Source organism: Leucoraja erinacea, chromosome 5 (genome assembly GCF_028641065.1).
Source record: "Leucoraja erinacea ecotype New England chromosome 5, Leri_hhj_1, whole genome shotgun sequence".
Taxonomy (NCBI): Eukaryota; Metazoa; Chordata; class Chondrichthyes; order Rajiformes; family Rajidae; genus Leucoraja; species Leucoraja erinaceus.
Window position 1 is genome coordinate 29624671 of NC_073381.1, and position 26443 is coordinate 29651113.

General features: G+C 42.9%; 2 protein-coding genes across 2 annotated transcripts in view; one reads left to right on the plus strand and one right to left on the minus strand.

Moving 5' to 3' along the window:
* The window catches only part of nol10 (nucleolar protein 10), a 56701-nt gene extending 35854 nt beyond the window's left edge, over positions 1-20847 (minus strand). Inside the window, 9 exon segments of the mRNA XM_055635307.1 lie at positions 2711-2796; positions 4285-4345; positions 6429-6494; positions 7529-7665; positions 7842-7879; positions 8589-8666; positions 9582-9680; positions 14169-14214; positions 20658-20847. Of these exon segments, the coding sequence (XP_055491282.1) occupies positions 2711-2796; positions 4285-4345; positions 6429-6494; positions 7529-7665; positions 7842-7879; positions 8589-8666; positions 9582-9680; positions 14169-14214; positions 20658-20723 (677 nt within the window). The 5' untranslated portion in view covers positions 20724-20847.
* Positions 20848-20938: 91 nt separating this feature from the next.
* Positions 20939-26443, plus strand: part of LOC129697088 (V-type proton ATPase subunit C 1-B-like) — a 42407-nt gene continuing 36902 nt past the window's right edge. The window contains exons 1-4 of the mRNA XM_055635308.1: positions 20939-21239; positions 22007-22176; positions 22505-22572; positions 23688-23773. Coding sequence (XP_055491283.1) covers positions 22048-22176; positions 22505-22572; positions 23688-23773 — 283 coding nt within the window. The 5' untranslated portion in view covers positions 20939-21239; positions 22007-22047. The remainder of the gene's footprint in view (positions 21240-22006; positions 22177-22504; positions 22573-23687; positions 23774-26443) is intronic.

A 26443-nucleotide genomic window follows, 5' to 3' on the forward strand; every position in this document is an offset into this window, starting at 1 on the left:
ATAGGCTATTAAAGTTCAGATTTTTGTTTGTTGAGTTTAATGGTCTGATGGCTGTGGGGAAGAAGCTGTTCCTGAACCTGGATGTTGCAGATTTCATGCTTGTGTACCTTCTACCTGAAGGCAGCGGAGAGATGAGTATGTGGTCAGGCCGTGTGTGTCCTTAATGATGCCGTCAGCCTTTTTGAGGCAGCGACTGTGATAGATCCCCTCCATGGTAGGGAGGTCAGAGCCGGTGAAGGGCTGGGCAGTGTTTATAACTTTTTGCAGTCTTTTCCGCTCCTGGGCGCACAAGTTGCCGAACCAAACCACGATGCAATCGGTCAGCATGATCTATACTGTGCACCCTCCCCCAAATCGACTGCCTGCACTATCACATAATCCAGCCTCCCCTCCAATCAACTCCATCTAGAGTTCACACTGCTGAGGGAAAGCAACATAATCAAGGACCATTTACCTCCCAGTCATTCCCTCTCCTCCCCTCTCCTGTTGGGCAGACAATACAAAAACTTGGAAACACATACCACCAGGTCTGGAACCGCTTCTTTCCTGCTACTATCAGACTCCTGAACAGTCCTCTCACAAGTTAAGCATGTGGTCTCAATCTCCCAATCTACCGCAAAGCAGCCCTTGCAGTTTTTTTAAATCTGCACGTAATAAATGAGTACTTTGTATCAGTGGCCATCAAGGAGAAGGAAATGGAGAATAGTGAGATCAGGACGATGTATGCTGATAACCTAGGGCATGATGATATCAGGAGGTGGTGGTTGGTGTTGGATCTTTTAAAGAACATTTGGGCAGATAAATCCATGAGGCTTAATGGGATCGATCTTTCAACAGATATAGACAAGAGAGGAGATTACTGGAGGATTTGGGAGAAATCTTTGCATCCTTTTCAGCCGCAGGAGAGTCCCTAACGCATTAGGGAATAGCCAATGATGTTCTTTAGCAGCACTGATGTACACAGGGGCCTTGAGGTGCAAGTCCATAACTCCCTGAATGTGGAAACACAAGTAGATAGACTGGTAAAGGTGTATGGTATTTATGAGGGAACTGCAGATGCTGGAGAATCGAAGGTTACACAAAAAAGCTGGAGAAACTCAGCGGGTGCAGCAGCATCTATGGAGCGAAGGAAATAGGCAACGTTTCGGGCCGAAACCCTTCTTCAGACGGACCTTCAGAAAGGTGTATGGTATCCTTGCCTTCATTGGACAAGGCATTTACAAGAGTCAAGAAGTCATGTGGTAGCTTTATAGGAATTCGATTAGGCTGCATCTGGGACACTTTATGCAGTACTGGTAGCCCCAGTACAGGAAGGATTGTGGAGATTTTGGAGAGGATGCAGAAAATGTCTACCAGAATGCTGCTTGGATTAGAGGGTATTAGCAACAAGGAGAGCTTGGTAAACTTAGTTTTCTCTGGAGTGTCGGATTCCGAGGGGAGACCTGATAGAAGTATATAAAATTATTAGAACCATAGAACATTTATCCCAGGGGGGAAATGCTAAAGACCAGAGGCCATAGCTATAAAATGAAAAGGACAAAGTTTAAAGAAGATATACTGGGCAGAGAGTGGTGGGGGCCTGGAATGCACTGCCAGGGGTGGTAGTAGAAGTAGGTACGACATTTAGGAGCCTTTCAGATGGATACATGGATATGCAGGGAATAGAGGAATATGAATCACTTGCAGGCATAGGAGAATAGTTTAAATGTGTATCTTTTTTGGCACAAAATTGTGGGCTGACAGATCTGTTCATGTAATGTACTGTTCTGCGTTCTTTGTAACAGGTAATAGGGACAAACCAGGCAAACGTCTTGCAGAGCACCTGTGCTCCACCCACATTGATCATTCTGAGCATCTGGTCTGTTCTTGGCCTTCTCCATTGCGATGGTGAGGACAAACGCAAGCTAGAGCAACCATATCCATCTGCTCATCATTCCTCCGTTACCTGGTTCCACCCATCACCTACCAGCCTCTATCTCACCACTTCATTTCCCCACCTGCCACTGAGGCCAAACACAAACTAGGTGAACATCAGCTATCCTTCATCCCCATCTCATCTGGTTCCGCCCATGACTTACCAGCTTTTGCACCCCTCACTACGTATTAGCTATCATCCCTCTCTGAAATGACAACTATCTGTTTTGACTCCACAGTTGCTGTTCGACCTGTTGATTTATCCTGCATTTATGTTTTGCATCCTCTACCCAAGGTCTATATCTTTAAATCAGTCAGTTAGCCGATCGCAACAATATATTTTATTAATATTGGCTAACCTCCAATTCTGCTACATAAAAGTCAAGGTCAAGTATTATGTACACGTTACCAAAATTAGCATATGGGATAACCTGATCTAGCAAACAAGGAAAAAAAACACAATACTGTGGGAGAAAATTTAGATGGTAAAGAGGACAGTCCAAGATTAATCATTAGTTTACGTAGAGCTTTTTCCAGTGATAAAATTGTTATATCTGCACGCCCCCTTTTGGTTGCCAGAATTCTCCTGTTTTTGCAATTCATCTGACTGGATCATTGTTGCAAAATATGCAAATCAGCTGAAAGGCAAACATTTTCCACTATTCATCTGAAGCTGTCACCTTAATTTAACTCAGTGCTTCATATTTTGCAGTTACAGTGGCACCTACATGTTCTTTTGATACTTTAAGATAACTCATTTTTATATTCAATAGATGCATTGTATTATATTTCTTACTCTGTATCAGTAGTCACACTACTTAGGGCACAGTCAAGCATTCCTACTCGATTTCTTGTTCGGGGATCCCAGCACTCTACTTTACCCTACAATTGGCAAAATAACATGTAAAATATTAATTATTTATCCATTTGCACCATTTTATAAATTTGCAGCATCCTTTCCAGTTCAATGTTCAGCGAAATTATGAAAATTTGTAGATTATAACTGCTCTGAAAATAATATTTTTACTATGTGTATTTGAAAGAAATATTTTATAAGCAGTTTCAAACTGCTATAGGAACCTATAAGCCACAAAAATCACACAACTATCTGATTAGCTTTAAGAGCCAGAGATCAATACTGAGTTGTCCATTTAACAAAGAGGTGAAGCATCTCTCAGATTAACACTTTGGAGCTCTTTAACAATGAGCAATGGATCTAGACTCATGAAAAATGCTGAAAATACATTGGTGCATAAATTCTTGATAATAAAGAAATGGTAATTCACTGTGTGTGATTGGAAATTAAAGCTGAGGTAATGATCAAATCAGCCATATCTTATGGAATGAAGGAGATGGCTCAAGTGGCCAACTCCTGCTCCTAATTGGCATGTACCTTCACTAGTATAATTCCAAATATTTTCTAAAAGCAAAGGATTAGCCTGGAGTTGCTACTTTTTTCACCATTAATCGTGCACAATGAAATTTCATAAATACTAATTTAAGTGACAGGTACAGAGATTGTTGAATTGGTCAGAACAAGGTATGCTTCCACTTCAATTTACATAGTCTCAAGAATACTGGCCTTGAGGAAGTAACACAGGCTTTGAGATGAATGTTCATGGTCACAAAATACAGTAATTACTCTCTTAACTACATTGTTTCATGCTTTGGCCTTATTTTTGTTCTAAAAAATAACTCTTCCATCTTGAAGGCTGTGGTCAGTTTGCTCATCCCTCTTCAACCTAGTACAAGGGATCTTCAATGCCATATTCTGATCTGCCATTTGGTTTAATTCTACACAGCCTTCTATACTTGAAAACCAAACAAATCTATAATAATTACCCCAAAATGTACTACAGCCTCCATGAACAAAGTGCTTTGAAAACTCTCTCTCATCTCAATGTTTAGACTCTAGCTCAGTGACCCGGAGCTGAAGCTGCGACTGCATCCACTGGCTGCTGATGTGGCTGCTATGGATCACAGTTGTATCCACAATATATCCACATGCTATATCCACATTAAATTACCTGCCCTGCGATGATTGTCCAATTACTAATTATATATTTTTTTGTGCATTTACATCCACTTAGCAATATCCACCTCACAAATGGCCTTAAATTTCACTTGCCATTCACGTCAGGTTTGAATGCTATCTGAGATTGGCACTTACTGCTTCATTATCCAGAAAATCAAATCTGAAAAGATGCCGACCCGAAATGTCACCTCTCAAACTTGCCCAGAGAAGCTACCTGCTCCACTAGTTACTCCAGCACTTTGTGACCTTTTTAAGTAATAATTTTGTATAGCATTACATATTGTTTTAAGCATCTGAGATTATATAATTAAAATAAAGTTCATTTTTTATATTACCTCAGTTGACCCAGTCGCAAACAGGTAGTGTGCAGGGTTAATATCACAAACATTGTTCTGGCTGAGAAAATAAAATTGTTAACATTATTATTTTTTTTTTAAATCACATCTTGCTACAAACACATACAACACAATCAGATTCATATTAGAATATGCAACATATTTTAAAAAAATTACACTATGGTCCTCCTCAAAATCTGTTGCACAGAGCATATATCCAGTTTGATTTTTGTTCAGAGTATATTTCTTTTCAACTACAACCCAAGCACTAACTCAAACTAAGTTTACTTAGCAACCTTGCTTTGTAAATATAACATAAGGCTTCCTTTTTTTTTACCTTCTAATGATTATCCTAGTTTTCTTGGAAAAATGCTAACCTGTCCAGTCTATAATTCCATACCAATCTTAACAATGCAAAAGCTTTGAAAAGGCATTTCTGCCTATCAGATCCCATTCCTTACTGGTGCATAATTTATTTATTTTTAAAAATAATATGGATTACTAAATTCTTTAGTGAATGTTCACCTCTTGCCTTGGTTTCAATATTAGTTACAGGTTCCATCTATACTGGAATTTTGCAATAAAAAGATGCCCTCCTTAACGGGACAATAGCTCCACCCAATGGTAGACTGAAAATAAACACACCCACATTGAAACCTCCATGGTTACATAAATACATAGAATAGATACATAGAAATTAGGTGCAGGAGTAGGCCATTCAATATGATCGTGGCTGATCATCCAACTCAGTATCCCGTACCTGCCTTCTCTCCATACCCCCTGATCCCTTTAGCCACAAGGGCCACATCTAACTCCCTCTTAAATATAGCCAATGAACTGACCTCAACTACCCTCTGTGGCAGAGAGTTCCAGAGATTCACCACTCTCTGTGTGAATTTATTGTTCTAAAAGAAAATTGATCTGTATTTTAAACAAAAGACCTGAATCACCACAACACATTTATTTGCCTGTACCTTGACCCTTCTCAGTTCCTACAATTAGCCATATATTTAAAATCGTCAGCCAATTACTCAAATTGGAATTTTGGTGCTCTTTGTGTGTGCAACTCATTCAAAACTCCACTTAAAACTCTGAAGAAGGATCTTGACCCGAAACGTCACCCATTCCTTCTCTCCAGAGATGCTGCCTGTCCCACCAAGTTCCTCCAGCTTTTTGTGTCTATCTCCACTTATATCCTAATCTTTAATTCATGGATTTCAAAATCCCTTATGTCTTTTAATAGTTTCACCCTATCCAACCTTGTTTACACATAAATTATTGCTAATCCAACTCTATAATCTATGTTTTGAATTTTGCACCAACCCCATTTTGACCAGTACTGGTATATCATCACCTTATATTGTACAAAAAAACTCCTTAATTCCAGAAGTGGCGGCGCTGCCCTGCAGCTGCGGCCTGCCTGCAGTCCGTTTGTTTTTTCTTTTTTTTGTTTTATTTTGTCCCATTGTTTCAGTTTATTTTAGTTGTGTATGTGTGGGGGGGGGTGGGAGAAACTTGTTTTGGTCTCTTCCTTCGGGGGGGGGATGCGACCTTTTCTTGTCATATCCCCCGTCTCCGTCTGCGCTGAGGCCTAATGGCGGAGCTGGCAGCCTCCAACTGGGACCGACCTCAAGGCTCCGGAGGCAGAGCCATGACTTACCAACATCGCCAGGTTGGTGACCGGTTCTCCAGAGCTCCTGCAACTACAGCTTCGTCCGCTGGACTGGAGGGTTGCAGCTTCGACCACACCGGGCCACGGAGTTTGAACCGGCCCGTTCGCGGAGCTCGGATTCGGCCGCGGGACTTGGGAGAGGGAGAACAAGGAGGAAAGAGACAAGGACTTTAAGACTCTTGCTTTCCATCACAGTGAGGAGGGCCTGGTAGGCTCACTGTGGTGGATGTTAAATCTGTGTTTATTGTGTGTTTTGTTATTTTATTCTATGTTATGAGTGCAAGGCACAAAATTTCGTTCAGACTGAAAAGTCTGAATGACAATAAAGGATACTTTACTTTAAAATCACTTCCCCCTTTCTCACTAACTACTGACCTTGGCTTTCTCACATCAGTGTTGAGTCCAATAATGGTTGACTTCAGAAAAGATAGATAATATTTTTTAAGATAATATGTTCAATTAAAATACTTACGAAGCTTCTGTCTGCAGGGAATTTAAGAACCGTCCTTGCTCCAAATTTAATCTGTAGACTTCAGAACTGTAGTGAACAATAGTAAATGCACAACAGAATGCAAGTGTAAATGATAAATCACTAAAGCCTTTAATTCATCTTTGTCAGCATCAATTTCCCTGCACGGATGCTTTGTTTTCCATTCATATACTGCTCAGTCAATTCTTTACAATTCACTTATGACTCATTGTAACTCCATCAAGTAGTTCATAAGATCATAAGTGATACAAGTAGAATTAGGCCATTTGGCTCATTAAGTCTACTCAGCAATTCAATCATGCTGACAATCTCTCCCTCCTAATCCCATTCTCCTGCCTTCTCCCAATAACCTCCGACACCTGTAGTTAATTCTATATCCAGAAGTCTGTCAAATCTAGCAGTGAATGCTCATCATACAAATGTGATATTCTGCAATCATTATAGTCGTAATGTCATTAAGAAAATCCAGTTGGTCTTTATCTAAAGCATATGGCAAAACACTTCTTAATACCTTTTGCATATAATAATGTACTAAAGTCTGTTGACAATCAAATCACCAATGGAAAATGATGGGGCTTAGGATAGTGTTGTTTAAGAGTCTTCTAGATGGGAACATAGACCGGCAAGGAATGGAGGGATATAGATCATGTGCAAGTAAAGCAGATTAATTTAACCGCAGCATGTTCGCCATGGACATTGTGGGGCGAAGGATCCGCTCCTGTGCTGTACTATTCTATGTATAATACAAGATATCACATTGAAACAAACCACTAAAGTTATGAAATCTGAATTTTTGAAATGTAACATTATTTAAAAACATGCCATTGAAACAGAATTTCAACGTTGAAAACCTAAAAACAGGTCCTTGACCTGCAACGCTGAGATTTTCTCTAGGGCAAAAAGTTTACAGAAAAGATCAATGTTTTCTGATAACAGTACATTCAACATTTTGGCTAAATTTTAAAAATAAGTTTTCTTAAACATCCCAAATTGTGTCCATGTTATATAAACATTCATATTATCTAGTGATAACATAAACTAAGATTCATATATGCATTTAAAAAACAATTGCATTTGCACACCTTGCTCCTACAAAATAGAGATCGCATGATGGATAATGGTAAGAGAAGTCTCTACCAAACTTGGGGATGCGCGTCCTATAATAGTGTCCATGCTGTGAATGAAACTCTACGTAACGGTCGCAATGCAGAAAAACCAGCTGTGAAAAACAGAAAAGGCAACTGTTAAAATGAGAACAGAAGTTATTTGGAAATATAAATATATATTTGAAGTGCTTGGAGAAGTCTCTCAAGAACATTACAGCTTTAGAAAAATGTAAGCTTTCAAATCCTCAGAAAATTATGCAAAAATTTTTAAATGAAATGGGATACATACCTTTGAATAATCATCTGATAAAATTTCAAATGTGACGACTGTAAAAGAAATTAACAAAATCTCAGTAAATCTCTAAAAGACATTGGCAAGTAAATAAACATTCTAGGTTCATAAAAAGTAATTCAATCGACACTGAAATTTTGACCTTGAAATAAAAAATGTAGAGTCTCTTACCAATTTCAAAACCAAACAAAAAAATTTCAGAAGCTGCAAAATTTGTCTCCGAAATTAATGTTGGTAATTTGCCAGGCTGCCATCAAAAAGAAAACCCAGGTCACATTTCTGTGCTGAATGACTAATAACGGAAGATTACAAATATAATGCAATCTCTGGTGACCACGCTGCAAGGTGTTCTAACAAATATGTAACCATGTAGCGCAACCCAAACGTTAAAAGCAGAGAACCGATTATGTTTTAAAAATCACTCAATATATTTTCTGAATATCTTAATTGAATGTTGTGCAATCAGGATGCTGGGACTGGTAAGTTAATTGACGTAAAGTTGCTTTTGATGGAGAAGTTATAGGCGTAGGTGGAAGGTGTAGACCACAACACCACCATTTAGGAGCTAAATGTTAGTCCCTCGATAGTTCTGTTTTTACTCTAAATACCATTTGAACATCTCTCCTGTGCTAACCAGCCTAAACTATCTCCAAATGCTTTTCAATCATCACCCTGCACTCACCAGCCTAATCTATTTATGTTTAATTATGTAATACAAAGATGAGAGTGATCTTTCTCCCCAACCTTCTGAATCTAAGCAGCGTTCAAACTTCATTGACAACTGGTAGGTATCGTAGCATCGAATCCGTGGCTTGTATGTCCCTTCAAAGACAAGTAAATAATTCATATTAGAAAATAGAAAGCATTACATTCATTCAAAATAATACATTTCTCCAAAATCAGCAAATCAAAAGATGAATTTCTTCAGAATTATTTCAATATTTCTTACATCATTTGCAACTTTCATTTTCAAGCCTGGAAATTAATTCCAGCTGAAGTCCAAAGAATAAGGTGTGTATACAGCTTCAACTTCACTAATATCAAAAAGGATTTCTAACCTCATCCAAATGAAAACACCAGAAGCTCTTATTTATCATAATTTAAACATGATATGTATATTATCCTCTCTTGCGATATTATATGTACCATGGCTGATATTACAGCTACAGATATATTTACTTACTATATTAAAAAGGTAGCTATCCGGCTTATCAAGTCTACCAGCTCTCAGTACAATCCCATTCCATTATTTATTTTCTGGAATTTCATTCTCTCTCATATACCCATCAATGCTCCCTTCATTTTCCTACGCCACACCTTCGCCGAGGAAGATGTACAGTTGTGGATTAACCTACCAACCTACTGGATACGCAAGTACTTGACCAACTGGAACCATGGCAGAGCTTTTTAATCTGCCAGTATTGTTCATTGTCTAATTATTCTTCTTTGCTACTGCCACAAATTAGTTGTCCCTCAGAAGTCAGGGATAAATAAGCTAATTCATGGGAATTTGTTGGTTTGTTATCTTTAAAAGGAAATAGTCATTCAATATTGGTCAAAACAGTGTGTACATTAAAAGAGAAAAAAAAATTGTTCTACCTCACCAGAAGACAAAGCAAGAAAGCAATTTAAATGGCCATTCGTTCTTTTGGAAACCAGGTTGACAGAATACATTGAAAAACAAGAATGAAACAAAAAGACAATAATAATTCATATTTTTAAAATCATTTAACTTACCAGTTGCAATAATATACTGGCCATCTCGCGAAACTTTAATTTTGGTACTAACTGCAGGCATTTCAAAATCCTGGATAAGTTCAATTCTTCGACGTACATCTAAAAGATCATAAATAATGTTTATTGCTCCCCAATATCAATCAGCTAACACCCACGCAGCAGTACCTTCTACAAAAAGTTATATCATACTGGACAATATTGCTAAAAAAAGCTCCAAGCCATTTCTTTTGCGTGGTTCATGTAGACTTGGTGAGCCCTAGGGGCCATTTATTTCCAATATATCTTGGAGGATAGTGCTAGCGTGTGAAGTGCTCGCTGGTCTGCGCGGACTCGGTGGGCAGAAGGGCCCGTTTCCACACTGTATCGCTAAATTAAACATAACCACAGTTCATAAGATCATAAGGGATAGGAGCAGAAAATTTTGCTTTTAAAAGTGTGATAGTGATAGTTCAAGGTAAGTATGTTCCTGTTAGTATGAAGCATAATACAAATAGGAGTAAAAATGGCACCAACAATTGAGGTCCTGATCAGGAAAAAGGAGCATGTGTCAAGTATAGACATCAAGTGTATGCCCGAAGGAGTATAAGGAATTGAGGAACATACTTAAGAAGTAAATCAGGAGGGCATAAAGATAGCTCTGACAAGAAATGATTAAGAAGAATCCAAAAAGGTTTTATGTATATCAAGGGAAAAAGGGTAACTGGAGAGAGAATAAGGACCCCCAGAAATCAGTTGTTTGTGTGTGGAGCCGCAGACAATGGGCAAGGTCCTCTGTTTTTATCACAGAGAAAGATGTGAAGACAAACGACAGTTTGGGAAAGTTAATGTTGATGTATTTAGGGCAGTACGGTTGGAGTTGATTTGCGCCATGATCAACCTCTCAAAGCACTTCATCACCACAGGCGTTAGTGCCACTGGTCGATAGTCATTGAGGCACGTCACCTTACTCTTCTTGGACACTGGTATAATTGATGCCCTTTTAAAGCAGGTGGAAACCTCAGAAGTGAGAGGTTGAAAATGTCCGTAAAAACTCCAGCCAGTTGGTCCGCACAGGTTTTTAGAACACGACCGGGTATACCATCAGGTCCAGGCGCTTTTCGAGGGTTCACCCCTCTGAAGGATTTCCTGACGTCAGCCTCTGTGACCGAGACTGAAATATCATCACAGCACATCAGTGTTCTCCCTATCAAAGCGTGCATAAAACGCATTGAGCTCGTCAGGGAGTGATGTTTCGCCAACATTCGAGCTGCCTCCTGATTTCGCCTTCAGATTCAGATTCAGATTCAGATTCAATTTTAATTGTCATTGTCAGTGTACAGTACAGAGACAACGAAATGCATTTAGCATCTCCTTTGAAGAGCGACATAGCAAACAATTTTGAATTAAAAAAATAAATAATAAGTGTCCGGGGGGGGGGGGGGGATTGGCAGTCACCGAGGTACGTTGTTTAGTAGAGTGACAGCGGCCGGAAAGAAGCTGTTCCTCGACCTGCTGGTTCGGCAACGGAGAGACCTGTAGCGCCTCCCGGATGGTAGGAGGGTAAACAGTCCATGGTTGGGGTGAGAGCAGTCCTTGGCGATGCTGAGCGCCCTCCGCAGACAGCGCTTGCTTTGGACAGACTCAATGGAGGGGAGCGTGGAACCGGTGATGCGTTGGGCAATTTTCACCACCCTCTGCAATGCCTTCCGGTCGGAGACAGAGCAGTTGCCATACCATACTGTGATGCAGTTGGTAAGGATGCTCTCGATGGTGCAGCGGTAGAAGTTCACCAGGATCTGAGGAGACAAGAGAGGTCATCGGAGATGTTGACTCCCAGGAACCTGAAGCTAGAAACACGTTCCACCTCCGTCCCGTTAATGTGGATGGGGGTGTGCGTGCCGCCTCTGGACTTCCTGAAGTCTACAATGAGCTCCTTGGTCTTCTTGGAGTTAAGGGCCAGGTTGTTGTCAGCGCACCATGCTGCTAAGTGCTGGACCTCCTCCCTGTAGGCCAGCTCATCGTTGTTGCTGATGAGGCCAATCACCGTTGTATCATCTGCATACTTGATGATGGTGTTAGTACCATGTACAGGTGTGCAGTCATAGGTGAAGAGGGAGTAGAGGAGGGGGCTCAGCACACAGCCCTGAGGAACGCCGGTGTTCAGAGTGAGGGTTGAAGAGGTGTGCTTGTCTAACCTCACAGACTGGGGTCTGTTGGTTAGAAAGTCCAGTATCCAGTTGCAGAGGGAGGGGTCGATGCCCAGGTTACCGAGTTTGGTGATCAGTTTTGATGGAATAATGGTGTTGAATGCTGAGCTGTAATCGATGAACAGCATTGTAGGAGGTGATTGCATTCAGGCCCCGCCGCAGCTACCGAACATCTGTCTCATCCTCCAGTTTGGAGCAGAAGTCCCTTTTGGCCTTTTTGATGGCCTTACCAAGGTCGTATCTGGACTTCTTGTAGACCACTGTATCATCAGACATGAATGCCCGGTGTCTGGTCATCAGAAGAGTGTGGATCTCAAACTTCATCCAAGGTTTCTGATTGGGAAACGCTCGGAAGGTTTTTGTAGGGATGCAGTCCTCCACACATTTATTTATGAAGTCTGTAACGACTGTGGCGTATTTGTTCAAGTCCGTTGCCGAGTCCTTAAACATTTCCCAGTCTACAGACTCCAAACAGTCCAGGAGTTGTTCCTCTGCCCCTCCCCCGACCAGCTCTGTACTGTCCTCACCTCTGGGAGTGCGCCCTTTAATTGCTGCCTGAAGGCAGGAAGAAGCAGCACCGCGGTATGGTCGGATTTACCGAAGTGAAGACGAGGGATAGAGCGATAGGCATTCTTGATGGTGGTGTAGCAGTGGTCAAGGGTGTTTGGTCCTCTGGTGCAGCAGGAGACATGTTGGTGGAAGTTAGAGAGTGATTTCTTGAGGTTTGCCTTATTGAAGTCCCCAGCAATGGTGGTAAATGACTTGGGGTAAGACGTCTGGTGTTTGTTGACCATGGCTTGCAGCTCCTCCAGTGCCAGACAGACATCTGCCTGGGGTGGGATGTTGACCGCATCAGAGTGGAGGTGAATTCCCTTGGGAGGTAGAAGGGACGGCACTTCACCGCCAGATGTTCGAGGTGTGGTGAACAGGAGTTGGAGTTTATGTCATTAATAACCTCAAGAAAATATTAAGTCTACGTGAACCTGCTTCAGTTTCCTGGGTCCAACTCAGAGAGAAGTCTCCCCCCTTTCCAGGGTTAATCGCTCCACTGCATTATGAAGTCGACAGTGAACCCCATGGGCAATCACTACCAAAGTGTCTGCCCACAGTCAGTACACCTCTCCTACACTTGTCTCCCGTACTAAGTCACCCCAACCCCCCCTCCCCCTACCCCACTTTTCCCTCCCAACTCAAGTCCCGTCCCGACCCCCTGGGAAACTGAAGGGAGCGACAATCAACTGCCACGGATACAAATAATGTCATACACAAGAAAGGGCAGATGCTGGTTGACAAAAAGTGAACACAGTACTGGAGTAACACAAAGACGTAGCAGAATTTTGGAAACGTCATCCTTCTCTCCAGAGATGCTGCCTGTCCCGCTGAGTTAAAGAGTGCCCACAGTAGACTCACGAGTCACTACGGTAAACTCACGGGCTACTACGTTTTTACAACGAGTTTAAAAGTTTAAAATTTTTACTTCAAGAGTAAATTTGACTCGTGGAAATCTTTCATCATGTTGAAAGATTTTCAAGAGTTAACAAGTTTCACGAGTACCTGCCGTTAGCGTTACGAGTCGCTAAGTTACGTCCACGAGTTCCGACGTTCCCGCTACGTTAATTCTACGTGATTACCACAAGTTTGATTTGTTTTAAACTCGGGATCACTTGTGGGTGGACTCGCACCGTGAGACAGGGGTTTAACATTAAGTTTTGCACCTTGAAAGCTATCATGCCAAGTAAAAATTGTGGCTCTGTGTAACCCCCACTGATCCGAGATTTATCGAATCTGCCAAACATGTGGTAGGGCCACCACTGCGGGCCTCTGAGAGGAGTCGAATGGTACGGGAATGGTCCACCCAGGCTGTCAAGAGTCCAAAATACCAGCGTGGAAGTTGGCCTCGGACACTGGCCATGGGAACTGATCCACCGGCTCTGGTCGAGCCAGAGTTCCAGAGCACCGGCTGCAGGGGGAAAATTTGGCCAGCTGATTGGAAATCCCAATCGGGGCGAGAGCAGCTGCCTCACCCATCATAGGCACCACATTTTCAGTAGGACTTCCGGGGGGGGGGGGGGGGGGGGGAATTACATGTGCGCGTTCATAATTTTGTCCAGATGTGCAGGACCATCAATAATCAGGAAAATCGGTAGTGTATCTGCTGTCACTCCTCTGTGGCCCAGACTTTCCACTTGAATATCCCAACATAAACACTTCAAAATGAAACATTATCAACCCACCACAGAGCAAGGAAGTTAAGGCTTAGTCCCAAATTGTTATCCTAACCTCGATCCAGCTCTCTACCATGGAAGTAGATATAAACACAGCAATTTGTAAATTGAAAAAAGCAATTAAAAAATGATTTAATGGGCAATGCTTAAAAATTTGGCTTGCATCGTATACTCACCCACATCATTCTTCTGCAATGCTCTCTTTTTTCTATCCGAAAGCCACTAAAAGGAAAATAAACATTTATTAAAATCCAAATTGTAGTTCTAATTTAGACATTAGATATTTGGATGGATTGATGATAATCATCTGACCTTACATAACACCACAGAATTTAAATTATTAATTTTCAGAAACAAAGAAAACTAAAGGCCTGTCCCATTGTGGGGACCTAATATGCGAGTTTAGAAGAGTTTAGGAGAGTTTAAAAAAGTGTCATGGTCTTGTTGTATCGCCGAAGTAGACGACCTCCTTTGACAATGTAGAGAACCCCCTATGAATATGTAGTAGACCTCCTTCGACGATGCAGAAGACCTCCTTCGACTAGGTTGAAGACTAGCTTCGACTAACTTTGGGAATATTGGACGCCGAATATACCTTCGACTATACTAACACTATCTACGACTACCTTTGATTACCTACGAATAACATGCCGACCTACTACAACCTACTTTGACTAAACCTACGAGTAAAAACATTTTTTTGGATTTGGCGTTTTGTGAGAGTGGTTGGATCCCAGCTTCAGCTCAGCCAATGTCGGCCACATTATCCGGACAGGCGGCGGGGGAACAGGAGCTGATGTGAAGCATCAGCAATCCTAATCTGCCGCCGCTGAGCAGCGGGGTCGAGGAGGCAGCGCTCGTCCCGGGGAGTAAATGTGTCAGTTCATCCAGCGGCGAGCTGAGAGGCACCAGCTAACATGGGCTGCTCAACTGTCGGGCGCTGCCTCCTCGATCCCGGGATCCAACAACTCTCACAAAACGCTGGTGTACGACAAGGGCAGTAAAAACACTCCGTTCACTCAACGCAAACTTTAGGTCATTTGTTCCTTGCGCCCGCAGAATTCTCCAGCACGGTCGAGACGAGGGGGTTCTGAAGTTGCATTCTCTCGATTGAGGACATTTTCTCGACTCTCCTTGAAGCAACGAGCCATGGCTTTACCAGTGGTTGGCTGTCTAACTGAAACCTCTCTCCTCCACCTCTCACCGTATCCCACTCGCATCTGCCCCCTCCCTCTCTCGCCGTTATACCCCGCTCTCCACCATTAACAGGCACCCCGTTCGCCCTTTTAAAAAGAATTCTCGAATGACTGTTGCCAAATCCCATGATTCCATGCGTTTTTCAGAATAATGAACTGGCTTATTACTCTGCCCCAATATCATGCGATGCTCCACTGGCTATCCACAGAATCTACAAACAAAATATGCTCAGCAGTATTTTCTTTTGACTATGCACCCGTGGATAGAGATATTCTGCTATACTACAAGCACTGTATAAATCAATGCTATTGCTTCATAACTGCCAGTATAAAGTTAAGAGTCACAGTGTGAAAACAGGCCTTCAGCCGACCAAGTCAGTGTCAACCTCATCACCCATTTTAACCAAACTCATTTTATTCTCTTTACATTCCCAATCAATTCTCCCATATTCTACTACTTACCACTATCAAGATCGAATCAACAGGAGGTAACTCACAATCAGATGGAGAATGTGCAAACTCCAATTAGGCATCACCCTAGATTCCCGTCAAACACAGCTGAGGCATTGGAGCTGAGGCAGCAGCCTGACCAGCTGCAACATATTTTTGCATTGTAGATACTTACAAATTCTGCACTCTACTTCTTTTCTCTTCGCACTACCTATTGTACTCGTGTATGATTTTTCAGTAATACCGCACCATGAACATTGATTTCTCTAACTTCAAGTAGCCCTTGCTTTCCCTCTCTCTATCCCCGCCCCCTTCCCAGTTCTCAGACCAGTCTTACCATCTCAGACTACATTTTATCTGTTTGCTTTGTTGTTACCTTCTCCCAACTAACAATGATCTATTCTATATTTTCCTAGATATCATTCCCTCTGTCCTGTTTTCACACATTACTTCCTTATCTATGCACCGCCCACTCCGCTGACATCAGTCTGAAGAAGGGCTTCGGCCCGACACATAGGCTACTTGAAATAACTGATAATTTATTTTACAGTATATCTTGTTGTCACTTCTAATATGCCGATGAAGCTGCAGCAAGAAAAAAAATGTTACTTTTTTGTTACAGCAAGGAATAAAATGTCTGAAGAAGGGTTTCGGCACGAAACGTTGCCTATTTCTTTCGCTCCATAGATGCTGCTGCACCCGCTGAGTTTCTCCAGCATTTTTGTGTACCTTCGATTTCCCAGCATCTGCAGTTCCTTCTTAAACAGGATATGTAAACATACTATTGTAAACCATATAATAAACAAGAAAAAAAGTTCAGTGCGTGTGTGTGTATAAACATATAAAACACACACATAAAAACAAGCAAAAAGACGGTGCAAAAAGACAAAACTAATCTCCCCAAGTTTATATAGTTCATACAGTCATAAGGAATAGGAGAATTAGGCCATTCGGTCCATCAAGCCTACTCCGCCATTCAATCATGATTCTCCCCATAACTTCTGACACCTGTACTAATCAAGAATCTATCTATCTATCTCTGCCGTAAAAATATTCATTGACTTGGCCTCCACACTGTACCCATAGATGGAGATTGGGGCATAATCCCCCTTCTGGGACCTCCTGAAGTCGATAATCAGCTCCTTAGTCTTGGAGGTGTTTAGTGACAAGTTGTTATGTGAGCACCAGTTCGCCAGGTTCTGCATCTCTGCTCTGTAGTTTGTTGATCAGCCCGATCACAGTTGTGTCATCTGCAAACTTGACGATGGTGTTGGTGTCGAATGCAGGAACAGTCGTGTGTGAAGAGGGAGTAGAGCATGGGGCTCAGTACACAGCCCTGTGGTGTGCCGGTGTTCAGGGTGATAGTGGAGGACAGGTGCGGGCCCAGTCTCACTGCCTGTGGTCGCTCCATCAGAAAATTCAGGATCCAATCGCATATCAGCGAGCTGAGGCCTAGCTGGTGGAGTTTGGTGGTGAGCTTGGTGGGATGACCGTATTGAAGGCAGAGCTATAGTCTATGAAGAGCATCCTCACATACGTGCCCTGTCTTTCCAGGTGAGTCAGGACAGTGTGAAGAGCCAGAGAGATGGCATCCTCTGTGGATCTATTTGCCCTGTATGCAAATTGATGAGAGTCTAGTGAGGCAGGGATGCTGGATTTGAAGTGGGAGAGAACCTCCTCATCTCCTTACTAAAAGACGTCCTTTAATTCTGAGGCTATGACCTCATCCAAGACCCTCCCACTAGTGGAAACTCTCCACAAACACTCTATCCAAGCCTTTCACTATTCTGTATGTTTCAATGAGGTCCCACCTCATTCTTCTAAACTTCAGTGAGTACAGGCCCAGTGCCGACAAAAGCTCATCATAGATTAACCTACTCATACCTGGGATCATTCTTGTAAATCTCCTCTGGACCCTCTCCAGAGCCAGCACATCCTTCCTCAGATATGGTGCCCAAAATTGCTCACAATATTCCAAATGTAGCCTTACCAGCGCCTCAACATTACACCGCTGTTTTAGTATACAAGCCCTCTTGAAATAAATCCTAGCATTGAGTTTACTTTTTTTACTTCCGATTCAACTTGTGGATTATCCTTTTGGGAATCCTGCACCAGCATACTGCACAAGTCCCTTTACACCTCCAATTTCTGGATTCTCACCCCATTTAGACAATAAGTTCAGAGCTTATTTGAAGGTTGTAGTGTTAAATAGCTTGTAGGGAAGAAGCTGTTCCTGAACCTGCACGTTAGTTTTCAGGCTCCTTCCCGATGGCAGGAGTGAAATGAGGGTGTGGCCAGGGTGGTGTGGGTCTCTGATGATGCTGGCTGCCTTTGAAGCAGCGACTCCTGTAAATCCCTTTGATGGTGGGGAGGTCAGAACCAGTGATGGACTGGACAGTGTTCACCATTCTTTGCAGTCTTCTTCGCTCCAGGGCGTTCAAGTTGCCAAACAAGGCTGTGATGCAACCAGTCAATATGCTCTCTACTGTACACCCGTAGAAGTTCAAGAGAGTCCTCTCTGACATACCAAATCGCTGCAATCTTTTCAGGTAGAGGTGTTGATGGATCAGTGTGCTGACTCCAGGAAAGATCTACAGACATAGGCAATCGCAGGAATTTGAAGCTTTTGACTCTCTCCATCAGCCTGTCGATATAAATGGGTTTGTGGTTCCTCGTCCTTACAAAGTCCACAATCAGTACCTTGGTCTTACTTACATTGAGAACCAGATTGTCATGCTGGCACCATTTGGTCAGTCAATCAATTTCACTTCTATACTCTGGCATATCATCATCTGTAATTCATCCAACAACAGTGCTGTCATCAGCGAACTTGAAGATGGAGTTTGTACTGTGTCCGGCTACACAGTCATGAGTATTGAGCTAGTAGAGCAGGGGGCTGAGCACACAGCCTTGAGATGCTCCAGTACTGATGATTATTGTGGAAGTGTTGCTATCAATTTGAACAGACTGTGGTCTGTTGATGAGGAAATCGAGGATCCAGTTACAAAGGGGTGCACAAAGACCAACATCTGCAGTTCTTTCCCACACAATTTTAGATCCAATTTTCCAACATGCCTTGGATCTCATGGGCTCTAACTTTCTGGACCAGTTTGCCCTGTACGATCTTGTCAGGTGCTTTACTGACATCCATGCAGACTAAATCAAACGCGCTGTCCTAATCGTGGACTTAAGTAATCGTCATACAGGATCTCCTCCTAACAAAGCCAGGTTAACGATAGTTGATTAATCTCCGACTGTCCAAGTGCCGAGCACTGGTACCCCTCGGGATTTCTCCCCATAACAAGTCAAGTCAAGTTTATTTGTCACATACACATACGAGATGTGCAGTGAAATGAAAGTGACAATGCCTGCGGATTGTGTAAAAAACTACAGAACAGAAAAGTACAGAATCAGTATTTACACATTAAAAAAAGCCCCAGCAATTTCAAAAAGATACAACACAATGATAAATTGGTACAGTAAATTCTGCAGTTTTGCAGTTGTACAGAGCCCTAGTGAGACCACACCTGGAGTATTGTGTGCAGTTTTGATCCCCTAATTTGAGGAAGGACATTCTTGCTATTGAGGGAGTGCAGCGTAGGTTTACAAGGTTAATTCCCAGGGTGGCGGGACTGTCATATCCTGAGAGAATGGAGTAGCTGGGCTTGTACACTCTGGAGTTTAGAAGGATGCGAGGGGATCTCATTGAAACATATAAGATTGTTAAGGGCTTGGACACAGTAGAGGCAGGAAACATGTTCCCGATGTTGGGGGAGTCCAGAACCAAGGGCCACAGTTTAAGAATAAGGAGTAAGCCATTTAGAACAGAGGCGAGTTCTCTGGATGCTTTCAAGATAGAGCTAGATAGGGTTCTTAAAAATAGCGGAGTCAGGGGATACGGGGAGAAAGCAGGAACGGGGTACTGATTGGGGATGATCAGCCATGATCACATTGATGAGCGGTGCTGGCTCGAAGGGCCGAATGGCCTACTCCTGCACCTATTGTCTAAATTAGTCCCTGGTGAAATATGAGTTTACAGTCCTAATAGCCTGTGGGAAGAAACTCTGTCTCATCCTCTGTTTTCACAGCATGATAGCAGAGGCGTTTGCCTGACCGTAGCAGCTGGAACAGTCCGTTGCTGGGGTGGTAGTGGTTCCCCATAATGTTGCTGGATCTGGATCTTCACCTTCTGATGTATAGTTCCTGCAGGGGGGAGAGTGTAGTTCCCATAGTGCGTTCAGCCAAACGCACTACCCTCTGCAGAGCCTTCTTGTCCTGGGCAGAGCAGTTCCCAAACCAGATTGTGATATTGCCGGACAAGATGCTTTCCACAGCCCCTGAGTAGAAGCACTGAAGGATCCTCAGAGAGACTCTGAATTTCCTCGGCTGCCTGAGGTGGTAAAGGCGCTGCCTTGCCTTACTCACCAGTGCGGCAGCGTGTGATGTTCATGTCAGATCCTCTGTGATGTGGACTCCCAGGCATGTAAAGCTGCTCACCCTGTCCTCAGTAGCCCCATTTATCTCCAGTGGCGTGTACGTCCTCGGATGTTGTGCCCTTCTAAAGTCCTTCTAACCTCCTTACCTCTGACCTGGGACACAAGCCTGCAGTTACCTGGCCAATTGCTGATTAGTTGAAGCATCTCTGCCCTCGTACCCACTGAATGATGAGAGGCCGCGCGCACCGGGGGCCATGCACAGCGCTGGCGGAGACCGTGCCCATAGGGGGGCAGGCGCGGAGCTCCCCTGTAGACTGGCTCCGGCACGGCCCGGCCTTGCTCTGACGGGGCCGAGTGACCCTTCATCACGGGCCGAGCGACCCTTCATCACGGGCCGAGCCAACGACAGCGCGGGACGAGAGATAGCACAGGCTGAGCCGAGCCGAGCCCATCGACTGACAACATGGGCCGGACCCATCGACCCACATCCCAGGCCGGGCCCAACGACCATCGGCACGAGCTGATCCGCGCGCCAGCCCCAGCCCCGGCTGCCGCGAGCACGAGCGCGAGCGCGAGCACGCACCTCGGGCAGGGACCTGCCGTAGCTCAGGTTGTAGATCTTGACGTCGTTCACGCTGGAGACCTGCATCACGCAGCCGTTGGCCGCGGCCTTGGCCGCCCGCTGATCAGCGCCTCGAGCTTCTCCCCCACGAGCTGCACCCGCACCGTCGCGATCCCGCCACCCAACACTCCAAAGCCGGCAGGAAGTGGCTCTATGCAAATAGTGCGGGTGCCTGCCAATGGGAAGAAGGCTGGGGGGCGGGGATTAATAGGGGGCGTGGTCTCGACCTTCCTCCGCCGAGTGTACAGCGCAGCCGCTTCTGCGCAGAGGGAGTGGAACCGTGGGCTCTTCACCTGTAACACTTCGCGCTGTATCCAAGTGCTCGGGGTCCAGAGAGCGAAAGGCACCAAGGAACTAGTGGGACCACAGGCGAGGGGTTCTCGCTGGCACAATCCACCCGCTCAGTAATAAACCAAAGGCTATTCTTTCAGAGCTGATCAACGAATTTAGTTACTTAATGAAATGAAGAAAGAATTCGCAAGTTTGAGAGGCTAAAGTATTTTTTTTTAAATCCTACGGCATTGTCAAATCCAGTAATCTGAGGTAATATGAATGACGTTTCTTTTTATTTCATAATTCAGTAATTTTTATTTGTATGCAATACCGCAGGTGGGTTGTAGCAGGGGGCTGCATCAACCTGGCTGTTTTTCACACGCGTCGATAGCGAATAGCCAAGTTCTTAAACACAAGCAAATTATTAAAAGAAAAAAAAAAGATATAAATTACATACAAAGAACAAGAATTGCGAAAGGTGGATCTGATCTGGCAGGCTACAACCACGAAAGTACAGTACATTATTTATTTCGTTTCTATAAAGATATGATTGTTCCTATAATGAGAAACAGGAGATAAGTTTTGTGGAGTTTTCGAATTTATTATATGTAGTGCAACTCTGCTAATAGTACTATAAAAGGAATCGTTTATACCAGTGAATATATTTTACATGCACCTGTATTTTTTCCCTGTAACTTTTAAATGCCGAAACACTGTATTGTTTCCTTAATAGTTAATATATTGACGGTATATTTAATAGTAATAAATTGACGGAAAGGACACTTGGTCTCATGGGCATATTATTACTGACTTGACAAGCCGAGGTAGGCACATTCACGAGACAAGCTTTGGCTAAAAATATTCCTCTTACTAATGCCGGTGCTGATTGTAAGATATCTTCAATTGAAATCCGTAGACCGTATCGTAATTCGAGTTAATGCCAAACAATTAACTTCATTTTGACGCTGACTAGCGAATGTTTAATGACTTTGAGGTTTATTCGCCTTGTCAAGATTTCTACTGTATTTTGTACTCAGGTGCAGTAAAGACCTTGGGCTCCAGAGTGTCACGGGACAACATGAGCGAGTACTGGTTAATTTCGGCTCCTGTGGATAAATCAAACCAACAAATATGGGAACGAATGAACACTGTGACCGAAAAAGCCAATTTATCGAATAACTTTAAATTCCCGATCCCAGAACTCAAGGTAGTTTCAGATGCTACTCGGAAGCCGACTCGAAACAACCTTTTCAGTGATGATATTTTAGCTGAAAGTTTAGGCATTGAGGATTCTATCTTTTAGAAAATATGATAATGTTGGGATAGGGATGCAGTTTGCCAACAGTTCAATATCTCGATGGAGGAGCTCGGTTGATTTGACCTTTCCGTAACGTTATTTTCAATTGCAATTATTAGGATATAAATCCTTGATTTTTATTTCTCAATTAATTCCAGCTATGTTCGAGTTGAGATTTTCATTGCTTCAAATAGTTTTATGATAAGCCATCAACGCCCGGATTCATTTTTTTCCCTAGGTGGGGACATTGGATTCATTGGTTGGCCTCTCGGATGAACTAGGAAAGCTTGATACGTTTGTTGAAGGGTAAAACACGCATTGTTTACTGTATACAAACGCGTTAAAGCGAATTTGAATAATCCGTGGTTATTCTCCTGATGCACATTTAACTCGGCTGAAGCAGATTTATCCAAACTGTTGCTACATATAACAACAAAGATCTGCAAGGCTCTGGTTTCATCTGAGGTTGAGATACAGAACAGCTCGCAGTCCAGCAGTCAAGGTGACCTGAAGAAGAAACAAATAAACAGATAATAATAGCAATTAAAAGAGCAAGCGATTTTACAATCTGCTGCCTTTCTAATGACAAAATGGTTCTCAAATATGGGGTAAAAACTCTTTAGGATCATTTTGACCATAGTTTGTTGTTAACTGCATCAAAATGTCTTAAATATAACACAAAATAAATGAAAATACTTATTTATCAAAGTACAATAAGTTTATTTATCATCCTGTTTAATTGTTGCCCTGAGGAAAAGGATGAACAAGTTTGATTTTATTCATTGCAAACAAAATAATTTGTTTTACATTTTGCTTTTGGGTCAGTTACTTATTAAAACACTCTGATCATTCCTGTAAATGTTTGGATCAACTTAGGCAACATAATAGTGGGTTACGACCCCCTCTTTGACTCAAATTACAAAACGTGGATAGTTACAGTTAATTAAGATTGGAGAATTCAATGGTCATACTGTTGGGTTGTAAGCTACCCAAGTGGAAAATTGAGGTGCTAAGGTCCAATCGGGATTTCAACAGCAGGGGTCGTTTGAAATATATTTAATATAATTTAAACAATTGGATACTTTAAAATTAAATAAAGAAATAGCATTTTCTAAACCTGATATGATTTTATTACAAAAATGCACTTCTTACTCGCTTTATATTTATTTCAGAATTAATACATTTTAAATTATACTTGGAGACTGGGTGATGCGGCAAATTAATACACATGTGAACAGAACGGAGAACAACATTAAAGTGCCAGATTATGTCTATGTAGCACATTGCATATCAAATTTATTACAGCTGTTTTCAATGACACCTAGAATTCCTTGGAGATCTATTTTTGCATTAATTAAAATGTTATCATATTTACAGTTGGTTACTTAGAGCTGTTTCTACTCATTTATGTTTGATTCTAGCATTGTGAAGAAGCTGGCACAATATACAGCAGATATTATGGAGGATTCCAAGGATAAAGCTCAAGAAAATCTGTTGGCCAGTGGAGGTGAGTTGTATAGCTCCAGAAATAGTGGATGCATTAGTAATAATCTTTCAAAACTCTTTAGATTCTGGAGTAGTTCCTGAGGATTGGCGGGTAGCAAACGTAACCCCACTTTATAAGAAGGGAGGGAGAGAGAAAATGGGGAATTACAGACCAGTTAATCTAACATCGGTAGTGGGGAAACTGCTAGTCAGTTATTAAAGATGGGATAGCAGCACATTTGGAAAGTGGTGAAATCATTGGACAAAGTCAGCATGGATTTACGAAAGGTAAATCATGTCTGACGAATCTTATAGAATTTTTCGAGGATGTAACTAGTAGCGTGGATAGGGGAGGACCAGTGGATGTGGTGTATCTGGACTTCCAGAAGGCTTTTGACAAGGTCCCACATAAGAGATTAGTATACAAACTTAAAGCACACGGCATTGGGGGTTCAGTATTGATGTGGATAGAGAACTGGCTGGCAAACAGGAAGCAAAGAGTAGGAGTAAACGGGTCCTTTTCACAATGGCAGGCAGTGACTAGTGGGGTACCGCAAGGCACAGTGCTGGGACCCCAGCTATTTACAATATATATTAATGTTCTGGATGAGGGAATTGAAGTCAATATCTTCAAGTTTGCGGATGACACTAAGCTGGGGGGCAGTGTTAGCTGTGAGGAGGATGCTAGGAGACTGCACGGTGACTTGGATAGGCTGGGTGAGTGGGCAAATGTTTGGCAGATGCAGTATAATGTGGATAAATGTGAGGTTACCATTTTGGTGGCAAAAACGGGAAAGCAGACTATTATCTAAATGGTGGCCGATTGGGAAAGGGGGAGATGCAGCGAGACCTGGGTGTCATGGTACACCAGTCATTGAAGGTAGGCATGCAGGTGCAGCAGGCAGTAAAGAAAGTGAATGGTATGTTAGCTTTCATTGCAAAAGGATTTGAGTATAGGAGCAGGGATGTTCTACTGCAGTTGTACATGGTCTTGGTGAGACCACACCTGGAGTATTGCGTACAGTTTTGGTCTCCAAATCTGAGGAAGGACATTATTGCCATAGAGTGCAGAGAAGGTTCACCAGACTGATTCCTGGGATGTCAGGACTGTCTTATGAAGAAAGACTGGATAGACTTGGTTTATACTCTCTAGAATTTAGGAGATTGAGAGGGGATCTTATAGAAACTTACAACATTCTTAAGGGGTTGGACAGGCTAGATGCAGGAAGATTGCTCCCGATGTTGGGGAAGTCCAGGACAAGGGGTCACAGCTTAAGGATAAGGGGGAAATCCTTTAAAACCGAGATGAGAAGAACTTTTTTCACACGGAGAGTGGTGAATCTCTGGAACTCACTGCCACGGAGGGTAGTTGAGGCCAGTTCATTGGCTATATTTAAGAGGGAGTTATATGTGGCCCTTGTGGCTAGGGGGATCAGGGGGTATGGAGAGAAGGCAGGTACGGGATACTGAGTTGGATTATCAGCCATGATCATATTGAATGGCGGTGCAGGCTCGAAGGGCCGAATGGCCTACTCCTGCACCTAATTTCTATGTTTCTATGTATAAAGCATGCAACAGTGTGCATTCACAGGGTGACATTTACACAATAAATTGGTGCTATGCATAATTTGATAACCAACACCTTTAAATTATTTTTTTGCTTCCTACTGTAATCATGTATTTAAGACCTAACTCGTATTTCTAAAGTATATCATCAAGTTAGTGCACTTTATTTATTTCAGTCAGTACTCATTTAGATAAAGAAATGTATAGATCTGACATTTATGCTGCTGTACATAATGTTTAGATGTGGTCTACCAATTAACATTTAATTGGTGAAGAAACTTGATAAGATGAAATTAAATATCAATTTTAAAACAATTGGAAATAGACAATTGACATTAGACATTGGGTGCAGTAGTAGGCTATTCGGCCCTTCGAGCCAGCACTGCCATTCAATGTGATCATGGCTGATCATTCCCAATCAGTACTCTGTTCCTGCCTTCTCCCCATACCCCTTGACTCCGCTATCTTTAAGAGCTCTATCTAGCTCTCTCGTGAAAGCATCCAGAGAAACGGCCTTGACTGCCCTGTGAGGCAGAGAATTCCACAGACTCACAACTCTCTGTGAGAAAAAGTGTTGCCTCTTCTCCGTTCTAAATGGCTTACCCCTTATTCTTAAACTGTGGCCCATGGTTCTGGACTCCCCCAACATCGGGAACATGTTTCCTGCCAGGGGCGGAAATCCCAGATGGGGGCTAGGGGGGACACGTCCCCCCCCCTCTGTTTTGAGAGGTGGGGGTCGATCCCCCATTTTTTGTAATCCCGATTTTAAAACCCGGTGAAATCTCCGCTTTCCCGCGAGGCATTGGGGGTGGGACTGATGATCGAGGGCGGCGATTGGACGAGAGAGACATCTGTCAGCAGGCAATGGGGGCGGGACATGATGATTCAACGCGATCATTGGAGGAGGGAGGTGTCAGTCAGAGGCGGAAGTGGGGGGGGGGGGGGGGGGGGAGTGGGACTGAGGATAGAGTGCGGTCATTGGAGGAGGGAAATCTCTCGAGGCACTTCCCTCGCAAGGCAGCTCCCTCACTGCCGCTCCCCTAGAGCAGCCTTGCTTATATTGGCTGATAAATTGCCTAATTTGCCAATTTGCATTCCTCAGTTTTGAACTGTTTTTCCCCTCTGA